Source organism: Caloenas nicobarica, chromosome 15, assembly GCF_036013445.1.
Source record: "Caloenas nicobarica isolate bCalNic1 chromosome 15, bCalNic1.hap1, whole genome shotgun sequence".
Taxonomy (NCBI): domain Eukaryota; kingdom Metazoa; phylum Chordata; class Aves; order Columbiformes; family Columbidae; genus Caloenas; species Caloenas nicobarica.
In genome coordinates, this window is record NC_088259.1 from 4,900,855 (window position 1) to 4,919,782 (window position 18,928).

The following is an 18,928-nucleotide window of genomic DNA, read 5'->3' on the forward strand; positions in this document are numbered from 1 at the left end:
GCCCCCCGCCCGGCGGGGCAGCGGGGCCGGTTCTGCGCGGGCGCGGCCGGCGCTGGGCTCGGGGGGCGCCTCCCGCCCGCCCCCGCCCGCTCCCCGCACCTCCCGCCGCCACTTCGGCGGCTCCTCCGAGCAGCAACCGCGGCTCCGGCTGCCGGGGCCGCCGCCGCGCCCGAGCCACCAATGCGGGGGATATTTGCAAAGAGGCAGCGGCACCGCGGCAGCGGGGAGGGCAGGTGAACTCCGGGGAAAGGATGATCGGCGTCGCCGCCGCCGCGATCGTCTTTCTCCTGCAGCTCTTGGCCAAGGCGGACGGACAGGTCTTCGCAGGTGGGTGCCGCTCCCCGGAGCATCCCCCGCGGTGGGGACTGCGAGCCCAGGGGCAGGCAGCTCTCCCCGGCAGCCTGAACTCTTGGCTTCATCCGTTCCTCCAGCCTCCCGGCCTCGCTGGGAGCTCCCTGTGCGAGCCCCGGAGCAGGCAGGGATGGAAACGTCTGTGGGAAGGCGGCTGCTCGGCGGGGGAAGGAGCAGCCTGATTAAAAGTCGGTTCCTAAGCGCGGCGTGGCCGCTGCCGGAGCCCCGGGGTGGGGGAGGCTCCGCCGGGTGTGTGCGGCGTCCGGCCGGGGGAGCGGGATTGCGGACCGGGGAGGTTCGCTCTTCGGGAAGTTGTATGTGGTGGGATGTGAAAGCGTCGCCTTTATTCACGGATTCGCGACATTTGAGTCTTATTTTTGTAGTAAACGGTCTTTCCGAGTCAAAGGCAGGAGTTGGCTGCTCAAGGGTGCGCAGTTCGAGGGGAGTCGCTGCTTTTCCCCTCCAGTCAGGCAAAGGGGTTTTGGGCTTGTTCGCAGAAGTTTAGGGGCAGGTTTGGTTTTTTTCCCTCCCTTTGGATCACACAGCTCAAGTAACTTTCTCGGGGGGCTCAGCTACTCGGTCTGGCTCCTTCCAGTTGTCGCTTTCTCTGTCACTCTGATGTTAGGAACACTTTGCTCCCTGGCATGTGTACGTTAATAGTAACCAGCTCTTTTCCCCCTCCTACAAGTTCCTTCAGGCATAGTTGGAATTACTTGAAGACGACAGGTGCTTCTAGGGCTAGTTTTCTTCTCTTGTGCTGTTTTGTAGGTAAACCAAAGATATGTGTGATTTTGGTTTTCCCTTGTATGTTTTAATATGTCATTAATTTTCTCAGTGCAGTTTTTCATTATATTAAAAAATAAACAGTTGTAACTGTCTTCTCTCCTGACTTTATCTGTCTAGTTTTCTATGTAGGTTTTTTTTTTTTTCCTATTTTTCCCATCTATGTATTTAAGACAAGTAAAAATCCCCTGTGCAACATTATTTAGGGATAAATCTCAGTGCTTGAGACTTGGTCTTTCATGCATCAACATGCCTAAGTTGATCTCAACCAGTGAAAGATTTTTCTTAGTTAAGACTGAGAGCTCGAATGACTTTGTCTCACTTCTTTAAAACTGAAATAGTGCAGCACTGTGAATACCCTGAGCCTGGTCTCTTCAAGGCAGTTTGGCTCAAAAGAAACTTTGGCGTGGGAAGGGCCGGACAGGCAGAGGAGATGATGGTCAGGTCGGCAAAGGAGATGTTGGGATCAATCCCATAGGGTTTGACACCACCATGGCATCGTGTTTACATTGCCAGGCAACTACACAGATCCACAGATTTATTAGAAAGGCTGGGAAATATAGCCTGGATAAATAGCTTCTTCGTTGAGTAAGCAATACATGGAGCTCTGGGGTTTGTTTTCTTTTTTTTTTTTTTTTTTTTTTTTTGTATGTATGTATTTTTTTCCTCTCCACTCTCTTCCAACTATGTTTTTGTGTTCTCGACACTTGTAATATCAATTGAGATTAGATCCTTGACTTTTGATGAATCATTGAACCAGATGCTTAGAAAGAAAGACTCTTCTGCGAAAATGGCAAACTTTTAAGGGGGCAGAAAACACTTTGTATTTGAGAGAAATAGCAATATGTGAGCTAAATAATGCAAACTTAATGAAAAGTCTGACTAATTCCCACTTTCAGAAAGCCATGAAATATTTCGTTTTCATTACCAGTCTAGTGGGAAAAGTGACTGCAAGGTTTCCTAATCATCGATATTGCCTTCTGCCTCCTATTTTAGTAGTGCACTTCTTACCATTCAAAATAAGAGGAGCTGATTTTAATCAATGTTTTCTGAGCTGCTTTTATTAATGAAGTTTATAAGAAAGTTTTTTTTTCCTCTTAGGTTATATATCTGGCATGAGGTGTAGTGGTCTGGACTCTGTCCATATAGCTGATATTTTCATGGTAAAAAGCAGTTTTCCAAATGCATTTTGTACCTTAAATTTCAGTGAAGTTTGGAGAGATTCCAGTTAGTGCCATTGGTGCATTTTTACATCTTCCATCAGGTGGTGCTGTCTCCATAACTATTAGGATGCAAATACCGCCTGTCTCTTTCTGATTGAATTATTTTTTCAAAGCCTAATGTGTTTATTTAGCAGCCTGTTGTTAAACATCCTGAAAAATCACTGTGCAAGAAGTTGACTGGCTTTTTTTGATTTATTTTCTTACAGGATAGTTAGGCTAAGAAGTAGGAAAGCCCCAACTCAAGACAAAATGGTATTAAGTTCCTACCTGACTTGCACAGCTGCTGCTGCTTCTTTGTATTATCCACAACATATAAAATTAGAAATACTGTTATACAAAGTGACAGCAGAGGGTTGATGGCTTCTTGCCACAATAGCTAGTTTCATATGAGGAAGCTGGTTAACACTTAATTCTTTATGTGATCTCTGTATTGCTCCATTTACAACTCTTTTTCCTGAGCAATTACTTTCAGTTGCCCCCAGTCTCTGCATGTATTTATAACCGAAGGTGTGCTTTGGAGGTTCTAAACTTTTTGATGGCTTTAGGGTCACCTATTAATTTAATTCCTCTACTTTCTCTTGGAAGAGACAGAAGTAACACCGGGTAATTCTAGTAATTGCAGATTCTTTCAGGATTTCAGAAAATAAAGAACTTTGCTTAGGGGAATTTTTTTCCTTAGAGCACAAGTGCACTTTTTCTGCCACCAAATACTTGGACTATTCACGCAGTTTAGCACAACAGAGTAGAAAATAGAAAGATTAAAGTAATTTGCAGCTGTGAAGAAGCATTCAGGAAGTAGGACAGGGGGTTTACATTGGGACTGTTAACCTGAACACCAGATTACTTTGACCCTTGTTTTTCTTCTGATGATAACGTTTGCTTTAATTATTTTTCATTATCCTGCTCCTCAATGTTTGCACCTGTAGCTGTTTGCTTTCCAACACGGCTGCCGCATCACAAAGTTACTGCAACTGACTCTTCATTACACACAATTTGTCCAGGGAAGGGGAGCAAGGAAGCAAACTACAAGAAATTTTGGAGGGAAGATTGATTCATTTACCAGGAGTTAATTTACAGATTTTGCTGTCAGTAAACTGGCAATGAAAAATGGATCTTTCTGAGGAAGCTACTCTGTGTGGCAATTGTGAACAATGCAGCCATTTAACTCAATAATCACTTTTCAGTCCCTCTGGGGAGCTGTTAGCACTACAATTCAACTTTATTTTTCATTCCTGGCTGGCTTGATTTGTTTTCTAATACATAAACAACTGAAATTAAAAAGGTGATGTTGCGAAACTGCTTGTTTCAACAGTGGCAATGAAAGGTCACCGTGTGTATGAAGGCATTTGTGAATCTCTGGGTGATAATCCTTCTCTTTTACAAATGCAGAGCCCTTCCTTACCATCCACCCTTCTGGAAGTCGCTCGTCTCTGCTTTTCTTGTTTAATTGTACTTTTTAGTCTGTTACGCTCTGTGTGCAGGCTCACGTGCTCTAGTTTTCATTAATATTATGGGAATGATTTGGGACAGTAAAATATTACTGTGTTTTTTTAGAAGGCACCATCATCTGTTACCATGGAAACTCTTATAGTGGTAAAGATGTAGGTCTGAGGCTTTGTGAACTTCGAAAGACACGGACAAGGGTTGTTTCTTATAGGAACAATTACTTTGGTATATAAAATTCAGTTAAGTGGAGAGAATAAAGGGAAATAAATTGATCTGTTCAGCATTGCACCGACAATCCTTCCTTTGAATAGCATTCTGCATAGAAGGATCAGTGGCTCTCTGATTCTCTCTGTATATGCGAATGGGTTTTTTAAAGCTCATTATTTATCATAATAATTGTTTGATGCCTCTGGTAATTTTCGTTGTAGTTTTATAAATGAGGTAAACAAATATGTATTGGCAGGTATTGTTCTTTGCTTGAATGGAAAGTGCTGAACGTAGAATGGAGAGGTAGAATGGAGAGGTATGCAGCGTTAGCACCGGAGCTTAAATATTTGGGCAATGAGCAAATTTAAGACTGACTTAATGTGGTCTTAATTTGAAAAACACAAAACAAAACAAAAAGGGAGAAAAGTCATCTGAAATCCACCTGCCAAAATCTGATTGAGGCAGAGGGTTTACTAACTAAAGTGAGCAATAAGAGCTGTAATACTTATCTGTTTTGCCATAGGAATACTGCAGCCTAGTTAACATTCATAAAAACTCTTATGATGTTTGGGTGACGAGCAGCAGCAGTGCCTGTGTGTTTTGCTATATAAAGCATATGTCCTTTAGAGAGAGATTTCTTAATTCCTTTTTTTTAATGGCAACTGTTTCAGTCTCTTTCCTTGGTGTCTTGTAATGCATAGAAAAAAATACGTAATGGAGCTTCTAAAAGGTGCTTGGAGGTGCATTCATAGAGGAGGTTTTCCCTGCAGAGAGTTCAAAGAACAGCAGCATATAGAGGCCACACTCTGTTATAAACTGACCCGAGTTGCAGCCCAGGTTTCCTGCTGCGAGAACCCTCGTGTACCTCCCATCACCCCGGCCCCCGAGGGCTCCACTTCCACAAGGAACAAGAACAGGGTTGACACTTCTTGGCTCTGTGCTGTCGTTCTTGAGAAGGATATGGTGGACTTGGCTTTCATGGTATTTCCAAACATTCTATGGAGCAGTGTGACTTGGCTCATTTAAGACAGTGTTATTTGGCCAAGAGTCATTTTTTTCCTGGCACTGCTCATGTTTCCTAGTTCTCCTAGATTTTTTTCTGATGGCACGCTCTGTGTTTGTGCTGGTTAGCACTATTGGACTTATTTTTGTTTCTTGGGGGAGGAAAATCCTTACCCGTCCCCTGACCTGTCACCTTCCTGGCCCTTCGTTGTTTTGAATGCCAGTTGCTTCCCACCACCCTGCTCTTTCCAAAGCAAAAGAGCAACCCAAAGCAGACCCACAAAGAAGGGAAATGTTGTTGATGGCATCAGTAAAGACTTCTTACAACCTGGCCCCATCCTTCCATACACTTGTAATTACAGAACAAGCAATTGCTTCTAGTGTTCGTTATTGCAAGCTCTAAAGATCATACATCTTCATGGTGGAAGAGAGAATTACTATGCCTTAATCGGACTATACATCATTTAATCAGACCTGCTTGTTGTTTAATATCCGATAAATATGTCCTATCTATCATACCACGGCTCAGAGACATCAGATACTTTGCAAGCTGCATGGCAGGGCATTGCACGTTCTAGAAGAAAATACTGAGAAGTCAGTTATAGAAAATAGGGACCTCTGGAGAAAGAAGACTCTGGGTTTTTTTAATGCCACAGTTAAAGATGATGTAATTCTGAGGAGTGAAGCATATCAACCTGTGAACAAGACCTGGTAAATAGGACAAGAAACCCCAGGAAGAGTGAACCTACTTAGTGCTTGGTCTCCTCTGGCTTTCTTGTTTTCTTTTAACTGGTGCTTGTAAATCAATCCAAGGCCAGGCTTTTGATTTCTTCTTTTCTCCAGCAAGATCTCCCTGGGACTGAGGGCTGGGGAATTGAAGCCGACGCGATGAATTCTGCTGCGGTTTGAAGTGGTGCAGCTCATGTAGTTAAAAAAATGATTGAGCCGCTTGTGAATTTTGGGAGGATGGGACCTGGCTCTTGTTCCTTGGTATTTTTGAGCTCATCTCGCAGAAAGGCTCTGGGGTTTGACAGCTGATGATGTTGTGTGGGCACAGATCAGTGCTGCAGCCTGAGCAACCTATGGTTACACAAACCTCTTTATTCAGTTGTGCTGTTTCGCTTGTACTGGAAATGCTCAAAGTATCCCATATCTCATGTTTTGTTAGCTGAAATGTCTTCAGATCCGATGTAACAGAGAAAACGGCGTTTACTGTGGTTTTTTCCACATCCTTGTCATAATCTCAGCTTCATTCCCAGGTAGTGACTATGTTAAATCACTGGGAAGCAGCTCCTGGCCGCTAACTGAGCTGTACATTGAGCAAAGGAAGGTTGTTTCACTACTTGTCCTCTGCAATATTGTAAAGAACAACAATATCAAGAGTATTATAACTTAATCCATTTTTATGTTGTGAATCAATCCTTCTCTCTTTGAATTTGAAGAAAATATCATTACCTGCTTGAGCAGCAGTAGGGCTTCACACTGTTCTGCGGATGATATTCTTGAAATGTTGTGCTTTTGCTTCCAGTGCTGCTGAACTTGTCACCGTTCCTGGAACGACCTTAATCTGTGTGTGCAGATCTTCGTTCCCTTAGTATTGACTCAAAGGTCAGCCCTTCAACAGCGGGTGAGGGGAAAAAAAGGCCTAAATAGGCAAATACAGCAATTGTGTGCAGTGTGCTTTTGGGTTCTTTTTTTAATGAAAAAGCACGGAGTTGAGAACGGTGTTGATGCCACACGGTTTTGTTTATTTAAGAAGATCATAAAGATGGGTAAAAGCGTCACTTGGCAGAAAGTATGTGTGACTGTGACCACCTAGTAGAAGTAGGGTCGAAGATGAAGCAGAGGAGGAGGATGGGAATTAAGGCAATTTGACTGTTATATAGATGAGTCTTTCTTCCTTTAGAAATACAGTTATTGGAATTGCAGTGGTATTTGCTGGATAAGCAGAAGAGCACTTCTGTCAGCAAGATGGGAAGCTGCTGTGCTCGATGGTTCATTTCTCCAAAACAGGGATTTTCTGTCAATGTGCACCCGTTTATGTGCTGGCAGCCCGAATCTTATTCTGTATTTCTAGGTGTGAATTTAGTGCTCTTAATAGAAACAGTTGTTGCTGAAACTGTAATGTGTATTCTCCACAATCAGGTTGTTTTTTTTTTTCTTGGGGAAATATGCCTTGATATTTTTTCCAGAGATGTGTGGCTGAAAGAGGTATATTTAAAACCAAACAGAACAAAACCCTAAGCCAAGAGGCTGTGTGCATGTAATTCCACACTTGACTCCATTGGGTCGTTGTCAAGAATTTTTACTGCTTTGTTCCTAACAACTAAAAGCACCAAAATAGATGTGCACCAGCTATTACTAGTGTTTGTGAGCTGGCTGAGCTGCAGAGTTTATTTGCCTTCTCATTCAGGACGTGATAGGCCATTCTCTGTTTGTAACGGTACCAAGTCCTCTCTCCCAGTGAGCATCTTTAATAGAAAGTCCCTTTTTGCGTCTTTATTGTTTATTAAACCTAATGTGCTTGCTTTATTGTATACTAACTTTAAAACATCTGAAGAGCCAACTGTGTTAAACGCTTCAGAGGCACAAAGGACTCATTTTTGTACTCCGAAGAAGGTTTTCATCTTGCAGTTGTAAAAGAGAGAAAGAACAGAAGAAACGGGAGTGGTGAGGGTGGCGGCTGAGGAGGCGCTGGCGTGTTTGGGTTGGGGCTGGTTATGGAGGAGACGATGGGAAGGGAGGATGATGAGATGAGAGCAGTAGGAAAAGGAAGGGAGCGAGTATGAAAAGGAACATGAAAGGTTTGAGTGGAGCCTGACAGGCTAGAAACAGAGAGGGAGCAGACATAAAATATCATAAAGCTCAGAAATTGGCTGCTGTTTCTGATGCTTGTGGACTGTCTCTGCCGTCATCTCTGTCATCTCCTTTCCTGTACGTTAACTGTCAGGCAAGGTTATTGCTAGATAGGTGGTGGCTGCAAATTTTGGTTCTTGGGCGAAAACGTGGGCTGCAGTGCCCAGTTTTCATTGTCCGTACTTAATTTTGCCGTGATGTTTTCTCAAACTGGTTGAGCATGTGTATTCACAAACAAAACTGATGGGAATATTTTGAATTTACTAGTAACTAATTCTAGTTTGGCCTAGCAAAGTATATGAGCTTTATATGTCAAATTTGCCAGTCGCTAACACTTAAGAGCCTAAATTATGACAGAAGCAGTTTTCCCTGTTTTTACTGTAGTTCAACTGATATTGTCCTTCAGAGATCTCTTCCTGTGCTCACACTACAGCTGCGCGGTGCTTATTTCAGTAATGACAAAGAATAAGCGTGCAAAAGGAAAAAGAATGTATTTGCCCTCTGAAAAATGCTGCTATTCATCCCTGTGTGTACCGGAGCAGCTCATCAGGATGGCAGCGGTATCTGGTACCTCAGCACATCGTTGGCATCGCTTTGGAGCCTGAGCCGGGCAGCCCAGATGCGATGCACAGTTTTGCGTAGCAGTCAAACAAAATTAAATGTCCAGAAGTCGTCATGTCCATCAGCAACCTAAAGCCAATTCCTCCAGCTCCTTCCCTTCTAAAAATTTTGTTTTGAACTTCGGCGTTGGTTTGAGACAGACCTTTTTGTTGCGTTATTGGCTCTGACTAAGCAGGACGTAATCTCATAAATTTGACTTTTAGGTTGGTGGCTTCCAGCTCTTGGTACTGTGGTCTGGCACTGACTCATCCATCCCCTTTAGGGCAAAAGGATCTCGCTCCTGCCTGCAAAAGGCAGGTAAAGAGGCGGCGATGGGCGGTTTGCTTGCCAGCAATCCCATTATTTCATGTTATTCCTGCATAAAAACAGATGCAGATAGTTAGTGCCAGGGATGCTGCTGACTGGTTGGATGCTGCCTAGTTGAATTGGACCCGCTCGTTATTTTTTGTGGGGGAAAATAAAAGATTTCACTCTAGGACCAGTTGAAAAGTTTCAACAAATGTGATCTGAAAATTGATTTATAGGAAAATAGCTGTTCTAAAATGAGCAATTCCCCTGCAGTTCTTGAGATTCAAACATTCCAGCATGAATCAGAAAAAAACCCTATGTAATCTAGTACAAAATAATAGGTTTCAATAAATCTTGTAGGGAGTCTTACACGTACTTTAAAAACGGGATTTCTACTATGCAAATGGTGGTCAAAACACTGCTCTGGCTTCCTGATTAAATCATCTTTGTTAGCAATAGGGTCTCCTAGACAAACACTAAATACATTTTTATGATTAAAGAATGGGAGATGCTGTATGTGCTAACAGATATCAGCACGTGGTCGCAATGATCAGAGAAGCGGAAAGCTTGGAAATAAACACGCCCGCTGTCTCTGTTGGCACAGGGCTAACCCTGGAGACTGCCAGGGCCTGAAAAAGAAGAAAGTATAATTAATCGTCCTTAAATGAACCTACCAAGCAAAAATAACCCTTTTAAAGTCAACTCTCAACTTTGCGTCTTTTATTATAAAGCTTTTCCACACGCCGAAGTTTTTAATGTTGTAATTATTTATATTTCTGTGAATGTTTGCTGTAAAGGATTAGCGTATGGAGTATCGCTGGATTGGACATCTGTGGTACTGCTGTACTTTGACATTCTTCTAGCAATAGTAGAAGTAATTTCTCAACATGCCTGAGGAGTAATGTTCTGGAATAAAGTCTTGGTGGTGTTTGAAGCTCACTCGGCAGCTATTTAGATCAAATCATTCCCCTGTTATTTTTTAAGTCTTTCTCTTCCTTCCAGTGGCTTCTATGCCCACATTGGTATAAAAAGCTCTTGTGGCAAGAAAACAGAAGAGTGTAATTTCTGCCCCTACCCTCCCCAAAAGCTCGGTACTGATGAGCTTCTATCGTGAATGCAAAAAAGAGAATTTTTTTGAAAGAAGCACTAAATTTCACTTGGTACGTTCCCAGTGGTTACTGGCTTCAGGGTGACATGCAGATGTTCAGAACCTGGTGCATGCAGGAAACAACAGAAGTGTTATCAGTAAATGGTACTAGTTTAAGTTTAATTCATATAAAAATTTCTGAAGAGCGTACAAAACGAGTGTTTGGATTATGTATAGAGCATATAACAATTTACCTGTGATGTGCTTCCTCATAGTAGAGGATCAGTCTTCAGATACAATTTCCATTAAAGTTCAGGAGAAACTTAAAAGTAGTTCCTTTGTAAGTTTTTCTTAGTGAAGGCAAACTCTAAAGAACTGCAAAGTGGAGAAATAATGTCAGAATTAAGAATCGCAGGCAGAAATCTAGCCCAAATCTTGGGAAGTATTGCAATACTGCAAACGTAGAGCCAGAGTAAATGTATACAAAGTTATTTTGAGTGAATGAGAGAAATCTGGGAGCGATTAATGCTGAGATTTTGAGAGGACTGACAGTTGACAGCATATTTACATGCAGCTGAATATGAATTTGAAAAGAAGCAAGTACTCCAAAGGCGGAATATGCCACCTGCTGTGGATGTAGTTTTAAAAAGTGTATGTCTGGGCTTTTTTTCTGTCTGGAATATTCCCCTCAGCCCTGAACATCATCTTATTCTTGAGAGTGACAAATTAAAGTATTTAGAGTACCTACAAGTGACAGCGGTTTCTCTAATTTTGAGCAAAGATTTACAATATCTAAATATATTTAGGTTCTGGACCTGTAACTGAGAATAGAGCTGTGAAAGGGAGAGCGCACCTTGGAGGAAAGGGAGGGGATGAAAGGAGAATTATTTAATGTGCACCAAGAGTAACAGAAGAGGATTAAAACAAGAGAATAATTTAGTTTGAGCATTAGGAGAAACCTCATTGCAGACCCATGAGGTTGTGGGATTGTACCCCAAAGGAAATGGTGGAAACTCTGTTGCCTGCGTCGTTTTAATTTAGACAGGACTAAATAATTGAGTGTCTTCTGTAGAGGAAAAAAAGTACTGCACTCTATGAGAAAACAAATTGAATAATCCACTGCAGGCTTTTTTTTTTTTTTTCCCTCTCTAAATTTCTTTATAATGCTGTTGAAGAGGGAAAGGAGGAGGAGGTATACTGAGAAAAAGAGAATGCTGTATTTAGCATATAATAAATGTTAAGTGGTATTAACACATACTAATGCTTCTCAACTGTTTTTTAATTCATCTGATTAAGTATCTGTTGCATATCTGTTAAATATCAGCAGCATTATGGTGAAGATTGCATGACTGCATCATGTCCTGCGCCAGATTCCTCCCACTCTCCCCCCACCCCAAATCTGTGTTCAGACCTGATCTAAGATCTAATTTGGGGGCAAACAGGGGCTGCAGTATTAAAAACAAAAGCCCCAAACCCCAAAACAATTATATATGTAGGATTCGTAGGTGCTAAAAAAGTGGTTAATGTACAAGTCAGAGGAGGAGTGTTAAGCGTTTTGTGTCTGATTTCTGCATCGAGGTTCCTGAGCTTTGGCAGGTGAGCGCTGGATGATACCCCAGGGGGTCTGAGTTGATACCCTGGATATAACATCTGGAAGGGCTTTAGGAGTCCTGTCTGCAGCTGAAATCGGTGCCGCTGTGTCTCCCATGTGTTGTGGGCGTGATGCAGATTCCTGAGGACCCTGAAAATCCCTGGGTGCTTCAGACGATGAACATGGAGTTAACCGTGGGTATCTTCCCTTAATCCTTCTTTCAGTCTCTAAAATGGGAAGGGTTGAACGGTGCTGTGGACAAGGTGGTGAGTGCATCTGCACGTGTTTGTGAAGGAGCAGAAATTCTATAACTCTAGACAAATTCAAGGGGAAATTAATAATTCTCTCTGTGGAGGTGAGTTTGTATAGTGTGAAACAAATAATGCATGAGGCCATGGAGCTAACAATAAGAATAAAACAAAATATTGAATAGCTGCTCGTTCAGTAAGTGCCATCCATCTTTTGCATGGAATGACAAAAGGTCCCGTGGCAGAAAATAGCATGTGTTCAAGCAATTTTTTTAAATAGTCAATTCTACAAGAGGATTGATACAGGGTTTTGTGGGCAACCTTCTGATAAGGCAATTAATACCCTTCAGAAAGCTTGATTTTTATTGACATTAGCCAGTACTACTTTTTTTCTTAGTCTCTCTCTTATAGGGAACTCCATCGGCAGCAAGAGCTGGGCAGTAATTTAGGGGCTTCTCTTTTTGACTGCGTAAGTGTACTGGTGGGGCTTTTATCTGCCAGTTTGCGATCATGATCTGGTCTGCATAATTCTGCAATACTCCGGCTTTTTTGTACAATATCACCCCAGAAGTGATGAAGTAGTTACACGAGCAAAAGTTTGGATACTTGGGCAGAGTGAGCTGGGCCAACGACTCCTCTGTAAGGTGATCGTGGAGGGTTCTGAGGAATTATATTGTGGCTTAGACTTGACCTGCAAGCAGACAGTTGGAGTATAATGAATTGGGATTTGAGGGTTGATGATTGTTTATAAATGTGTTTACTATGTGATGCTTCATGGTGCACTTGTACTTTTTGTTTGAATCAAAATCAGCATCATGTGTGCAATTAAGGTCATGATATGCTTTGTTCAGTTTAACTGAAATAGTAGAAACCTGGCTGGGGAAACCAGTGCCATTGCAATTAAATTGAATAATTGATTATTTGAGTCTCATTAAAGGAAAGGGAGGTGAGAAAATAAGACTCTTATTTATCAGTCAACTTGAGGTAATTCATGTCTTCTGAAAACTAATTTCAATTGTATTATTTCGTTATTGTTCTTGGTGCTTACGTTATTGCAGTGTTGAAGAGAACAAATAATGAGTTTCTTCAAAACTTTCTCATTTTTCTTTATACCCTTTGGCTTCCAATTTATTTTCCTTACTCCGCTCTTTCCTTTTACAAGCCATATGTAGTGGTCATTCTTTGTTCCTGTGTCCAGTGGTGGTAGGTTATGTTCCAGGAATATATTAGATGTGTGTGCTTGTGACATATTCCTAATAAATATGCAGATCAGTTCCTGGTTTGAGGCCATAAAGGTGATTTGATTTATTTAGGAATCCTCTCTAAATTTTCCTCTTCACTGCAACAACTCTCTGCTAAGAAGAGTAGGAAGGTGAGAAAGATTTGGCAATTAAAATGTTCTGGCAGAGCTTTTTCTAAGAGGATTTTTCTTGGTCTTCTGTCTTAAAAGTTTAATGTCATATGTGTTTGATAGGTGGAAGATGGCACTGTGGTGGCTTTATGCCGTGCTGTTGGTACAAGGAGGGAAGCCCTAATGAAGGGGATGTTCCAGTGTCACTGGGCTGCCACCAGCTCTTGGGTTTTGGTTTCCCAAGGCTGGTACTTAAGCTCATCCCAACCAGCCATGAGGTGCGTCCATCACAAGCTGCTGCGTGTTAAAGCATCTTCTGCTCAGAATGCACAGCAAGGGTCGTGGTGTCATGGAAGAAGCTCCTGACAGGCCACAAAAATCTGGGAAGAGCACAGTGGGATTAATAAACTTCCCTCTTTTTTTACTGCCGTGGGTTTAAATTCCACTGGCGTCTAATTAACGCAGGAAGGAAAGGCTGTAATTTTTCAGGATATTTGCGTCAGAATGATGACTTAGTTAATTGTTCAGAAATAGGTGGCACTTATAATTTTTCCTTTATGGGAACTTGGGACAAAACAGAAGCCCAGAAACTTAAACTGCTGTTTATTGATAGTACGTGTCCATAGGACACGGCAATGATATAGCAGAAGGTAATGGCAGTGGGAATTGCATATTCGAGCTGATATTTATGTAGGACTAGACTGTGACTCTTTCTGCTCTCTTCCTTCCACTTTAACTTTTCTAAAAAGAAAGTAAATACCGATGAAGAACTATTTGTTGTATTCAGTACTGTTCCCCAGGATACCTCTCTTCAGATAATAACTTTGATTCAAAGATATTAAGGAGGAGGAAAACGTTTACATTGCCATTTTTATAGCAAGGCAAATCGAGTACAAGAACATTATCTGTGATATATGTATAATTACACAAGGGAACGAATGTAAAGAAAATGTATTTTAAGGTGAACATGAATCAAGGTCTTCCCCTCCCCCAGTCCTTTATGATACTCCACCGTTAATTAATCTTTTAGAAATAAGTATGTTGCAGCCCCCTGCACTCTCCCAGCTCCTGGTTTTCCAGGAGAATCGAAGAGCTCTGACTCACCGTGCCTGCGTTTTGTAATCTCACAGGTGAAAATGAAACCTTGCCCTTTCTACCCAACTTGAGCATTCCTTGATGACAAAGCAGCCTATTGAATGTTGTACTGAAACCATGCAAATTGCGCGAGAAGCTTTCTCCCTTCGGAATACTTTTTATACTTGCAGGAATTTCTGCATTGTGAGACACTCAGGCAGAGAATAGATGAGTATTTTGCAATGCTTAGGTCAGGGATTGGGGATTTGGAGGCTCAGGTCTTCTGTTCCGGTCTCTGTCACCACCTTGTTTTATAACCTTGGGCAAGTTAATTTTTCCGTGTCTCAATTAAGTCAATTGTAAATGGCATATATGTTTCTTTGCTATCTCACAGGAGCCTGGGGAAGCTTCATGAGCACTTCTGAAATAGTTTGATCTCCTGATGAAAGGCAGTATGAGTGCCATGTGTTTTCAGACCGACTCCCCTTGCACTCCCAATATTATCAAATAATACCTTCTCTAGAAGGTTTGATAAGACCTTGACTGTCATTCGTGAATGTTCATTGAATGAAATCAGTAGAGCTGATTTCAAAAAAACCCACCACCACCACCAAAATCCCATCAAAACACACACACGCAAAACCACAAACCAAACCCAAACACCAAACTGTCAGAACTTGTATGCTGATGCTTGTATCTTCTAGAATTTGTTTTAAGAGTGTGGCGGTTTTGTATCTTAAACTCTTCTGCCTTTTTTGCCTTTCATAGCCAAAGCGTAGAGCTCAGGGTTAGAAATGAAACTGTACTTTGATTATAGATACCTGTGTGTTAGATCGACAAGGTAAGTAATGGTTTAACTTGAGGTGGTTGGGAGAAGACGGTTATAATTAAATATAATTATATATAAGCCTTGGGGAGCCCTGTGTGTGGGACCAACCCCTGAAGGAGCAGTGGAGCACGGCCGCGTTGCTTTTCGAAGTAGATACCTGGGGATGTCTCCATCGTAAGTGGGTTCTGGAACCTGCCTTTTCAGAGGGTGCTCTGTGGCAGGTGATGGATGTATCGAGGCACGGCAGGCACTGATTTTCACATGGTCGGCAAGTATTCTTTTTAAGAAAGATGGTGTGATGGTAAATGTACAAGTGCTGGGCAGTGAAAGAGTTTGTTTGTGGGGGTTTTTTTTGTTGTTGGATTTTTTTTTTCCTCATTTGAGCGGTGGTTAAGAATTTATTTTTGAGGTGAGACTTTTTCATTTGTGACTGATTTACGTCTATGTAGTAGAGAAAGTTTAACGTGTTTGTTTTGGGCATTGGGGACATTTACAATGGACCCAGGTAATTCTTTTCAATTTTGTCATACAGTGACAAGTTTGTGAGTAGTGAAACACAACACTATTCAGATATGCTTGGTTTTTTTTTTCCCCCTGAGTAAACAAAGCATTTAATCTCACTTCTGAACCCCTCTCCCCATCTCACCCACCAGATCAGCAAGGCGTAGTTCCCCTTATCTTTATTTATCATGTGTTTTCTGTGAACAGGCCTCCAGTTTAAAATGGCATAACATGGTACTTTCCACATTCTTGCTCAAGTATCCGTAGAGAGCTATGCAAGTGTTAAATTAAGTGACATTGATACTGGAATTGAATTGCAGACCAGATAAGATGCCCATGAACCTGCCCCAGTCTGAGCTATCTCAGCTTCCCCAGCCTCTGTTTGTCTGTCGGGTGCACCAATCCCTTCATCATCTTCATGGCCCTTGGCTGGATTTGCACCAGTACATCCATGTCTGTCTTCCAGTATTTGTATTTCTGCGTGTACTCTCTCTGCACAAATCAGTGCAACCCTAATGCAATACCTGTTTGGATTTGCACGTTTTGTCTGTGTATTTTTACATATATATATATTTTTCAGGATTTTATTTGGACATAACTGATACATAGGGCAGGACTTCCCAGGTGGTACTTGTTTGATTAAATTTCAGTGTGTGCTTCATCAAATATTTGGCTTTGCTGAATAAATTGGTGTATTATGTTAGCTCATCATGGTTTGCTGTCTCGGTGCTGTCCAGAAAGGCAATAATCAGTGTGTCAGTAGCTGTTATATTTTCATTTAAGGAAAAATACCAATTCTTTGTTGAGACGATGTATGAGAGGAGAGGGAGTTTTGTAGGTGAAACACTCACTTATGTAGAATGTTTGCTGCTAGAAGGTGAGAGGTTTCTTCAAGGTATCTTGAACAATTTTGCAGACCTGAAAAGGCTTCTAGTACCTGTATCTCCTTAAGGTCTGGAGGTATCCCAGCTGTCCAGGTGGCTTGGCTTTGTAGAACTCATCTTAGAGTGTGTTTGAATTCTGTAAATGGTAACACAAAGAGAATTTATTCTCTCTCATGAAATGTTGAATGAGTTGGGGCTGTTCATGGCTTAACTTCACTAAATGCTATTATTTGGAGTGGTGCTACAAAGGACAGCGTTCCTTATTTGATATCTCCAAGATACAGCAAAATCCTCTTTCTGTTGGTACTGTATTTTAAACTTACTTTTGCATTTGTTCATGTCTTAAATAAAACAGCAGACTTGGACAACGGAACCTGCCTGTACTTCGAGCTGACCGTGAGGTGGTTGGGCTGGCTGCTCGGCATGGCCTTGAGCACCAGGGAACCAGCCGTATCGCAAATGCCGAGCTCAACAGTGTTCACATAGCTGCGGCACTCCACATTTGACTTGTGGAAGGACCAAACTGTTTTCAGTTTGGGTCATTGACCAGGAGAGTTTCCCTCTGCATGACAAACCCCACAAACGCCTGCGTAATGTTACGCTCACATTAAATTACCAGTAATATTGGCCATTGGTCTTGTTTAGGAGTGTTAAAAGAGTAGCAAGTTGTCAGGTGCAAGGCAAGTTGAGAAGCTCAGGAGGAGGAAGGGGTGAGCAAAGAAAGGCATGAGAGACAGATGGGCTGTGCTGGGCTCAGGCAATATGCAAGTGGATGTAAAAAAGGGACCATGTTCCTCTTCATCAGAGCATCCCAGGTCATATCGGCTCTGTCTGCTTCCCAAAGGACCTGCTGCCAGCTGGAGGAAGGTGAGGACTTGTCAATCCCTAAGAAACTGTGGGAGGACCTGGGCTGTTGTTAGTCTGCTCAGTGACTTGCTGTTGCACAGATGATTTAAGAGCTCTCCCTGCAAAGACTTATGCTGCAAGAAGCATTTTTTCCAGACTTGAAAGAAAATGCCTTTTCTCAGCAGAAGATAGGAGGGGGAAAGAGAGGTAGTGCTGAATCAATCTCTCTTCTGAACATGTGTTGAAAGCTGCCCTGGTTTTGTACCTTCTGTTTTGAGCACTGTTTGGGTGGGAGGTGGATGTCAGTGACACTGATAAACAGCCTGAGACTGAGTTACTTGGGAAAGCAGCTTCTGGGAGTCCTTAGATGTGATGGTTGGTAAGAGAAGGAGGCAGAAGGAAAACTGGGGGTTGTAAAAATGAGAGGAGGAGGGCATGAGTGGGAGGAAAAAACACAATGTGGGGGATGTTTTGGGCTGGCTAAGAATTGATAACTTTTATTCCTGCCTTTTCTGTGATTCTGGGCTGAGTTACCTGGGGCAAGCGCAGTTCCCTTGGTCCCTGCTCCTGGGGCAAGTGCTCCCGTTGTGACCATCCCTCTGGGCTCCGTTTCCCCTGTCCTCTGGTCCCACCCTTACCTGAAGCTGTAATCTCCATCCTAGTTCAGCCAGATCCCTGTCAGGATGATCAGTCTGCTGGCAGAGATGCTCTCGGGTGGATGCTGTCCCTTGTCCTCAGGCCTTGGAGCATCCTGGGGACGTAAGGACCAAAGCCCTGCCTGGGACACCGGCCATGCAATTCTGTGCTAAATGCAACCTTAACCAGTATTTCTGCCCAGTGAGATGCTAAAATTTCATTATGACTGTGTTCTTGAAAACTGAATGCTGAAAAGGAGCTGTGATACCAGGTGATACCAAAGCCTGTAATGTGTCTTCTCGTAAGTTGGTGTTCCAGGGTTCTAGTTGCAAAACTGGGTTGCAATCAGTTGCCAAAAGTTGGAGTGCTTTTCTGTCATCTTAATGTGGAATCCAGAGATGCATTGCCTTGATTAATGTCCCTACTACAATTTCCTACCACTGAATTTTTAACTAAATCTATTTAAAAATTGGCTGTTAAATAAGTGTATCCTTTTTTCTTTCTTGTCTGCTCTGAAGAATCTTTAGCAGCTGACCGGGATCTCTTGGACAGAACTGTATTCCCACGGATGTGTGGTTATGGTGGCAATTTGGTTAATAAACTAGAAGCTTCATGGAGGGGATGGGAAGGCAGGAAAAAACTGTCGGCTTCACTGTATTCTTGGAGCATTGCTTAATTTTTCTGTCAGAAACTTTCAAGTTCTATGTTATAGGACATTGAAATTGAGCTTGTTTTACTTAGGAGAAAAATCTTGATCAATACTCAATAAATACTTGTTGAGAGCTTTCTCAGGCAGGGATCATGTATCTCTTTTTTTTCTTCAATTCGGAACAAAACATTACTTTGCACGGAACAATTAAAATCTATTGATTTTTAACTTGGAGGTATTAAAGTAAGGAAGCTAATGTCACCTTCTAAATTGCTTTCTCTTAGTGCTGTTTTGTCATATAGATAAAGACTTGCATATATATATAGCTGACTACCTTTTTTTCCCCCCTCCCTCGCAGTTTCCTCCTAATCTGTTAAAATGTCTGAGCTCAGCTGTAGATATGCACAGTCTGTTGCTTGTCAGAATTACTAACGTGTGCCTGTTTGCATATACAG

At 42.1% G+C, this 18,928-nt stretch overlaps 1 protein-coding gene across 3 annotated transcripts in view; it reads left to right on the forward strand.

Annotated features, from left to right (window-relative positions):
• The first annotated feature begins 200 nt into the window (after positions 1 to 200).
• The window catches only part of PTPRT (protein tyrosine phosphatase receptor type T), a 441,556-nt gene continuing 422,828 nt past the window's right edge, over positions 201 to 18,928 (forward strand). For all 3 annotated transcript variants that reach the window (XM_065645693.1, XM_065645694.1, XM_065645695.1), the window contains exon 1: positions 201 to 327. In XM_065645693.1, coding sequence (XP_065501765.1) covers positions 252 to 327 — 76 coding nt within the window. In that variant the 5' untranslated portion in view covers positions 201 to 251. The remainder of the gene's footprint in view (positions 328 to 18,928) is intronic.